This window comes from Solanum pennellii, chromosome 5, assembly GCF_001406875.1.
Source record: "Solanum pennellii chromosome 5, SPENNV200".
NCBI lineage: Eukaryota > Viridiplantae > Streptophyta > Magnoliopsida > Solanales > Solanaceae > Solanum > Solanum pennellii.
The window spans coordinates 66,417,371-66,426,258 of record NC_028641.1 but is presented as its reverse complement, the minus strand read 5'-3'; the positions used below and the strand labels follow the sequence as shown (position 1 = coordinate 66,426,258).

Sequence of the window (8,888 nt, the reverse complement as noted above, 5' to 3'; positions counted from 1 at the left end):
TATATATATATAAAAGCTACATGCATGTGCAATGCACGAAACTAAATTAGCTATTAAATCTATCCTAATATTCATGACTTAAAAATTTATTAAAGTTATAGTTATTAAATTTTTATGTATCTATAAAAACTAATTAATATAGAATTATATTAAATCAAATCTCTCATGTATATTAGCTTTTGAACTTCCTATAAAGCTGAAAATCATTTACATTCTCAATTTACTTTAAAAATTACCCATTCATAAACTTTGAGAAACGTTATTCTTTCCTTTTTTTTCCTAATTGAATTTTGGGAAAATGCACAAATTTACACACTTATACTATACTAAGGTCTTATTTTCTCCTAAATTTATTTTATAAGTAATTTTCTACCCTTTTCGACCTACGTGACACTAACTTGAAAAAAAAATCAATTAGCATTGGGCCCACAAGATAGTGCCACGTAGGCCGAAAAGGGGTAGAAAATTATTAATAAAATAAGTTCAAGCAGATAATAGGACCTTAGTATAGTATAAGTGTGTTCTGAGATTTAGAACTTTGAGGGATACTTTTGCATTGTCCTTTAAATTTTTAATGAAATGCCTATTGATCTATTCCACTGTTACATTATCAACATTCAGATTATTTTAAAAACTTCTTTAAAATCATTATATTTTTTGCTTATGAATCCATACAACAAAATTTCCTACGAAAAAAAATATTAAACTTCGTCCAAAAAAAGAGAAATTAATATTAGTATCTATTTGTTCCCCTAGCAAATATCGTTTTATAATGAAACAGATGAACAAAATAAAAAATAATTTATTAGTTTTAAAGAAATATTTAATGTGATAATAAACTTTATAAACATATTTCGATACAAGTAATACATAATAATTAATAAAAATAAAAACATATCATGACAATTTCTTAAAAGATCAGTATTCATTTATATTGTCAATAAATTTTAAGATATAATTTAGAAAATATTTTATTATTGACAATTAAAATGTGTTTATCTACGTAATAACATATAAACATGTGTTTTACTTGGCTCCAACCAGTATTTGTACTCTCCAATTTTAAGTTTATGTTAGTAAATAATTAAATATGTATATAATTAAATAAATAAACACATAAATAAATAATTTAAAATGAAAAAAAGTAGAATAGACTTTGTTGCATAAGATAAAAGAGGGATCAATATTATTTTTCAAAGTTAGAGAAAATTTTTCTTAACCAAACAAAAAGTGGGGGCATAAATAATATATATTTTATATATAATAACGAAAAGACTATTTCTCTTGCACTTGAATGGCTAAAGCATTTGAATTTTATAACACACATAGACTAATAAATATGGGTTTGCTAATTTCCCATAAATCCTCCTCGAAGCAAAGACTTTTTGACAGCTTTTATTTTTATCTTTTTTTTACCAAACTTTATAGTCAAGCTACAAATTAATTAAGCTCAGTAGGTTGGGACAAAAAAATCAGTTGAAAATTATAAATCATTTAAAATATGTTTACTTGGGGAACAAGTTATCAAATTAATTATTCTGAGATATGAGTAATTGATAATGACCCTGACTTTTGCCAAAATTTACAAATTAATTTATCATTTTATTTTTGTTACTGGAATTACTATAAAGTATTATTGATATTTCGTTGAAGCTCGAAGCTTCAAAATTTGATAAATGAATTTATGCAAATAAGCTTTGTTTCTCATGGATATTGTGTAAAATATGTTGAGGAGCCTAACTATGAAATTCTGAGTAATTAGTATAGTTTTTGAGGTGCTTTTGAATTAATATAATGTTTGGCTTCAATGAAAAGTCACAAAGTCTGTTTTATATAATTATATGTATAATATAGTATATTATTATATATGAGTGTATAAATATCTTTTATAATTTTTGTATAATACTGTATATTGAGTTTATAATATTGTATTTAAAATTTTAAAACATTTTTAATGTAAAAAAATAATATGAAAATTTTGTACTGTATGTATTTATTACATATTGAATTAAGTTCTAGGGTAAGAATTTGTAATATTAGTTTTGACTTTTGAGCTATATTTTTGGAATGTATATTATTTAAGGATTAATTTAATAAGAGAAAAAAACAATTCGTATAGATTTTGAAAATATTCATTATTCGAATAAAATATGCAATAAGCTCATTTTGAAATTAATCATAAGATCCTTATACCACTTATACCACATAAGCCCTTAAATATTTGTGTGTAACGTTACAAACTATGAATTGATTAATTTTACTAAATAAATAAAGAAATAATGAATAAGATCATATCATTATATAATGTCTTTAAAATATGTTCATAGTTTAAATCAAATTATTTGTATACTCATTTTACATGCCAACAACATTTTGTCAACATCATTATTTTAATATGGAGTGATGGACTATAATTTGGATTGTCTCTTTAGTTTGATGAAAAGAGGTGATAGTTACAAATACGGTGATGATTTAGTGCTAACTTTATTAATAGTAATGATACATTATTTTTTATATCTCAATTCAAATGGGATAGTGGCTAAAATTGATAAAAAAAAACTAGCTAAAATAACCGTATAACTTTCATAAGTATTTATAACATAAGAATTTTTTACTTTCATTCTTAATTAAGTTCTAGATAAAGAATTTGTATTATAAGTTTTGAATTATATTATTGTGTAGGTTAGGTCAATTCTAATAAGTGTCGAGTTATTATTTATTCTTTGTACCATTTAAAGTCAAAAATAAATTATAGATTTAAATTTTTTTTACATATATTTAAAGTCTGTTTTTGTAGGTTTAAGATGCCGAATTGTTAGTATATTTTTTAAAAAATATTTCAAGGTAAATAATTTTTTTCTTTTAATAAAAAAATTTACTTTTTTTATAAATAGTACTCCGTCATAAAGAACTTTTTTTGAAAATTCTTAAACTAAATTAGGTTTATACACCAACATATCTTATAAATCTTGTGGTCTTAAACATGATAGGTGGAAAGTTGAATTGAAATTTAACAAAAAAAAAACATTTTTTAATATTTCAAAACAAACTTAAAAGAGTAAAATAAATTATATGAAAGACGTATAATTTCTTTTTAAAAATAACTCACAGCAATTTTATTATTACGAAAAACACGGGGTTCCTCAAATTTGGACCTAAAGTGGATATCTCATTTTAAATGCGTTGAGCCGCCCCGTACCAAACAAGCCATTATAGTCAAATATTTATTACACAAATCACATGGTGTTAAGAGCTAATTATATTCTATTCCCAATTTTTTTTAAATTACAAAGTTTTTTGGAAGAATCCAAAACATCCTAAAACGTCTAGATACATCGTGTTTCAGTTTGACATTCCGATCCATTACATAAAGTGATATATTGATAAATCGAGTAAAGTGATGCATTCGAGAATAGTACAGATTAGAGATTTTTATAATTTTTTTAAATTGTGTGAAATTTTTTAAGATTATGATAAAATATTAAGATAATTTTTTTTCAAATGTTTATGCATTATAGAACGTTACAAACTAAGTTTAGATTAATTTTACTTAATAAAGAAATAATAAATAAAAAGATCATTATCAATATACAATTTCTTTATAATATGGTTCATAGTTGAAATCAAATTGTTTTTTTCCAAAACAAGAAACCCTAAAACGTCATTCAACACGCCATCAACATCTTCAAATTATTATTATTATTTAAAACAATAAAATTTCTTCCTTGTTCTGATCAACTATTTAATAGATATCTATTATCAGCCTTGCCAACTTTTATGTCATTATTATTACCTTTATTCAAACCTTCCTCCCCTTTGATACATGTGATATATAAGTTAGCCATAGAAAAAAAAAATCTTTGAGATTGTCTTTTTGGTTCGATGGATTTACAACTTGATGAAAGCGAAAATCGAGATCTAAATAAGGTAACCCTTGAATGGAAAAAGTTTGTGGAAGAAGTACAAGACGCGGTAGGATTCGAATTCAAGAATGTTAATTTGTTATATCAAGCTTTTACTCATTCTTCGTTTCATCGAGAAGATAAGTATGAATCATATGAAAGGCTTGAATACGTAGGTGACTCCGTGTTAAATATGTTGATAGCAAAGTTGCATTATTTTCTACATCCTGATTTGGCGCCGGGACAGTTGACGCGGCTGCGGGCGGCTAATGTGGATACGGAAAAACTTGCTAGGGTAGCCATCAAATATGATTTTCATAAGTATTTACGGCACAAAAAACCTCTATTTAAAAGTCAAGTAAGTAATAATATTTACTTTTATTATTATTTCTATTTTTGTTATTTTGATATGTTTTTTTTAATTCTTAGTATACTATAAGAAAACTGTGGATTACTTGAGAATTACTATGAAAATTCACACAAAAATAAATTTTCTTTGAATTTTCATACTAATTTCCACTAAAATCTCCATGTAATTCACATTTTTTTTTATAGTGGTGGCTTCAGTTTGGACATATAAATTAAGAAATTCACTTATTTTTAAATTTTGATTAAAATATGATATTTTTATGAAGAACAAATTTATTAGATTTAGATATAGTGATTTAGATGTTATTGGTTTGGGGAGGGGAGGAGGGGATTGACTTGACCACTCCAATATTTTATTATATTATATATAAGACAATAACTTACAGAGATGAAAAGGAGACCATGGACCAAGTCATCAATGATAAAAAGAAGATTCTAAAACCAAAGAACATGAAAAAGAAAAAAATTAGCTGGAAGAAATCAAACTTCCAATATGTGTCAATAAAGTCAGAGGATGCCAATTTAGAAAGGAAATATGTAAGTTAAATCATGAGGTTTCAAGTTTAAATTCTAATATAAATAAAAAATATTAGGTGAATTTTTCTTATTTGTTTCAATCATAATAAATAAAGTAATCTATTAAAGTCATTTGGTACCTATTGCTAATAAGAAATAACTCACGTGTTCTCGTCTGGTGATATTAGCTATGTTATTAACAATCTATTTGATAGATGGAAATAATCTGAAAATCCATCTCTATAGTACACCTTAATCATGAATCAATTTTTAAAGGTTAAAACATTAATTAATTAATTTTGGACGGAAGAAAGAAACTGTTAAGGTTGTTAGGTTGAAAATTCAACCAATGAGTTATTAAGGTAATGTCTGGCGTGAGTTTAAAAAATTGATAGATATTTGGTTTCTATAAATATTGTTTTTCTGGAAATCATTCTATAAACATAATTAGCCAACATTGATGGCATAAGTAACCTTCACAGTTTATTATCTCCTCCATAATTTCGAAACCCCAATCCCTTGACCATTCCTCTTCACTTTCATAATATTTCGCTACATAATATATAAATATTTTGGAAATAATATCGTTTTATTTGTATATCAAATACTAAAATATGTTTTTGCTAAAAAAAAACATTTTTCCTCCACACCAAACAGCTCATTTAACACTTTTCATATAAAACCTGTCACTTCATATTACCCTAAACATTAATAGTGTTGAATTAATTCACCATTTAAAGTCAGAAGTGTCATGTGTACCATTGCCAGCTAATCACGTTTTTGAAGTAAATGCAAATATGTTTCCTATTGAATTCAACACTTTATTGTTAGAAATATTTATATATAATTAATTATCTTGCATATACATAAGTTTTAAATCAGATTTTTTTTAAATGACTGTCTCCCTTTAGATGGAATACACCACCTAATTTGAGCTACATTTCCAAATAATTAAGACTTGTTATGTTTTTTCAGGTAGAAGAATTCAAAGATGCAATGCTTGAGTACCCATTACATTCAACAGGACTTATTGATCCCCCGAAGGTGCTGGCTGATGTTGTGGAATCCCTCATTGGTGCCATTTATATTGACTGCAATTTCTCCATGGACATAACTTGGCAGGTGCATTATAATTGCTTCACTTTTAATTTATTTTGTGTATTAGTTGTATAGCTAGGGATGTAGTATTACGAAAGTGGTTGTACTTGTACATCGTCCATACTTTCATATTATTTGCATACACGTTGCGGCGACTTAGCTAATTAGTGACCTAAAGTCAAAAATAAGTTGGTTGGAGATCTAAATTTTAATTTTTTTTTTAATATTGAGATTCAAGTTATTTCTTTCTTTTTAAAATATTTTTCAAACATTTTTTATTATTTTTTTGGTTAAAAAAAAGCTTAAGATAATTTTATTATTACTAAAAAATTAGGCCGTTTAGTTTTGGGGTCCAAGACATATGCCTCATTTTTAAAGACATTAAGCCAGCTCCGCATGCACGAACGTGTATGATGAACAAATATATCTAGGTTAAAGTTTAAACCGTTTGACTCTCAACAAAAAATTGCGACAAGCATTTTAAAATGAAGGGAATAGTGCTTTTTTTCATCTCATTTTATGCGGAGGTGTTACTGTTTCGAGAGTTAAACGGTTTTTCTTTGACATTAATGTTTTCAAACATTTTAAAAATATTATCAGTGCAACAAAAACAATCTTTAGCGACAATACACATTTACAAGGAAAGGTAAAGTCTTTACCGATATTAGTTAATTGTCATTTGATCCACTGTCGCTATAAACTTTAGGGACATTTATAAAGAGTTTTAAATACCATTAACAATATATTTTTAGTAGCAATTAAACTATTATCGTTAATTAATCGTCGTTAAAGATCATTTTTGATGTACTGTATGGACTATTATTTGTGTTGATTTATAGTACCTTCCTGTTTGATTTTAAAATATGTAAATTTTATTGATCCTTTTTTTTTTTTTTAATTTTTACACCTAATTTCATATTGTTTTTCTTTTCCACATAAATTGAAACAGAGGACCTTGCGACTACAATATGACGTACTAACTCTAGAATTTAGATACACATTCATTTGTGTATAGAAGAAACTCATATCAACAAGTTAAACTTTGGACAGGTGGTAGAAAATTTGTTGCAACCTATGATTACTCCAGAAAATCTAGAGACTCATCCAGTTACAAAATTCTATGAGGTTTGCCAAAGAAATGGATGGAGTGTTAAACTTATCGATACATGGGAAAAAACAGGAGAAATTGAAGTTTTTGCTGGTGAATTTGCAGGCAAGGGAAAATTTAGTGGCAAGAAATTAATTGCTCTAAATAGGGCTGCACATAATGCATATTGTGAAATTGTCAAAAACTTGAAAACTACTTGTAATGATTATAATTTTTAATGAAGCTCAAGACTATTATTAGTTTTGATACTTCGTATCTATTTTTATGTATCTATAATTTCTTACTTGTTTACTAGTGCTCGTGGGTGCGCGCCTTTCACAAACATTATAATAGCTATAGATTTTGGACTATATATTCAAAATGTTATATACGTATGTTTTGAACTATAATGTAGCGACCCTTATATTTTTGTAAGTTTTTAACTTTGAATTTTTTTTTTGGTTAACAAAATATTGATATTCATTACTAATATTCGTTCATAGAAGATAGTGGCATTAGTACTCATGCTAGTACAGAGATGTAGTGTAGCTTGATTCTAAGGTAAGGGGTGTTTCTACTACTAGTATTAATGCATTCATCTATGTTTGTAGGGGAATTAGTCAGCCTATCAAACGAGCTTCCGCTGTGTCTGCTTCTAGCTTTTCCAAGACAAACAACTTCACAGTACAAAAAGGAATATGGTTGTGTTAGATGATTAGTCCCTTCCTTCGTTAGTGCATCAACCACCTTGTAATAAGGATGTTGATTTCTCTTTAATGGCGTTTGTAGTAGTTGGAAGTGTTTCCTGATAGAATACGTGAGTAACGGACCAGGTCCCTTAACTCAAACATATTAAGAACGAAGAATAAATAATAGCAAGACACAACACAAGCAATTTACGCGGAAACCTCCTTACTCAAAGGAGTAAAATCACGACCTGTCGCACAAGATTTTCAACCATTTTCACTAATCTTCTCATGCAAAAGTTAAAATCCGGTTACAATCAATGTGAGAAAAAACAGTTATTAACAAAAACAATGTGTCACTTTCTTACCAAACAAACATAATATATTTTTAAAAATAGTTATAATGTATACATATTTCACTTTAATATACATTGTAGATTTAACATAGTATTGCTATGAATAATAGTAAACAAAAAAAATCGCTAAAATTTATAATTATTTATTAAAAGACACCCATCCAAGTAATTTTTCCATTAAAAAAACATATATCGAGTTCATATTAACACGGGTTTATATATGTAGAAAAATTACCTATATACACACCTTTATTTTTCATAATTTCCATTATTTCCTACCATTTTAAAGTATAACAGATACATTACTCCTAACACAACAATCCACGTTCCCTTCCTATTTTTGTTCCTTAAATCTCTCCCTTATTTCACTCCCATAATCTGATCAGTTACATCCTTGATCCCAATTTGAATTTCAAAAGGTTTTTCTCTCTAGTTACAATTAATTTCAAATCAAGTTTTCATCTTCTCCATTCTACCATTCAATTTTTTTTTGAAGCTTCATCTTCTTCATCTTACATTGATTGAATTTAACAATTCTAATGCTTATGAGGATGGCGTCGTTTCTAATTAATTTCTCTGTCATTGCTAACTACAATTCCTAATATTAGTCTTATTTTTCTGTCGAGGTAAATTTTTTTGATTTATTTTTGATGTTGGTGTACTTGAATATTCTTCCAATGGTACAGGAGCGACAGAAAAGACTGATGATCAATCTAAGATAAACATATTAGTTCATCAAGTTGTAATGAGTATTAGACATAAATTTTTGATAGATGTTTATATTTTCTTTTGTTCGTTGTTTCAAAAATTTAAATTATTAATGACAAGGTATTGTTCTCGTATGGTCATGTATCATAAGTTAAAGTATTATCTA

General features: G+C 26.7%; 1 protein-coding gene across 1 annotated transcript; it reads left to right on the top strand.

Annotated features, from left to right (window-relative positions):
• The first annotated feature begins 3,740 nt into the window (after nt 1-3,740).
• Nucleotides 3,741-7,375, top strand: LOC107018995 (ribonuclease 3-like protein 3). Its single transcript, XM_015219584.2, has 3 exons — nt 3,741-4,260; nt 5,763-5,909; nt 6,936-7,375. Exons 1-3 carry the CDS (start codon nt 3,883-3,885, stop codon nt 7,209-7,211), a joined length of 801 nt encoding a protein of 266 aa, XP_015075070.1. The 5' UTR covers nt 3,741-3,882; the 3' UTR covers nt 7,212-7,375.
• The last annotated feature ends 1,513 nt before the right edge of the window (nt 7,376-8,888 follow it).

Bases quoted from the DNA above. Each gene is read 5' to 3' on its own strand.
- LOC107018995 (XM_015219584.2), top strand. From the start codon at position 3,883: ATGGATTTACAACTTGATGAAAGCGAAAATCGAGATCTAAATAAGGTA. The intron at 4,261-5,762 runs GTAAGTAATAAT...ATGTTTTTTCAG, and splicing joins AACCTCTATTTAAAAGTCAA to GTAGAAGAATTCAAAGATGC. The intron at 5,910-6,935 runs GTGCATTATAAT...AACTTTGGACAG, and splicing joins CCATGGACATAACTTGGCAG to GTGGTAGAAAATTTGTTGCA.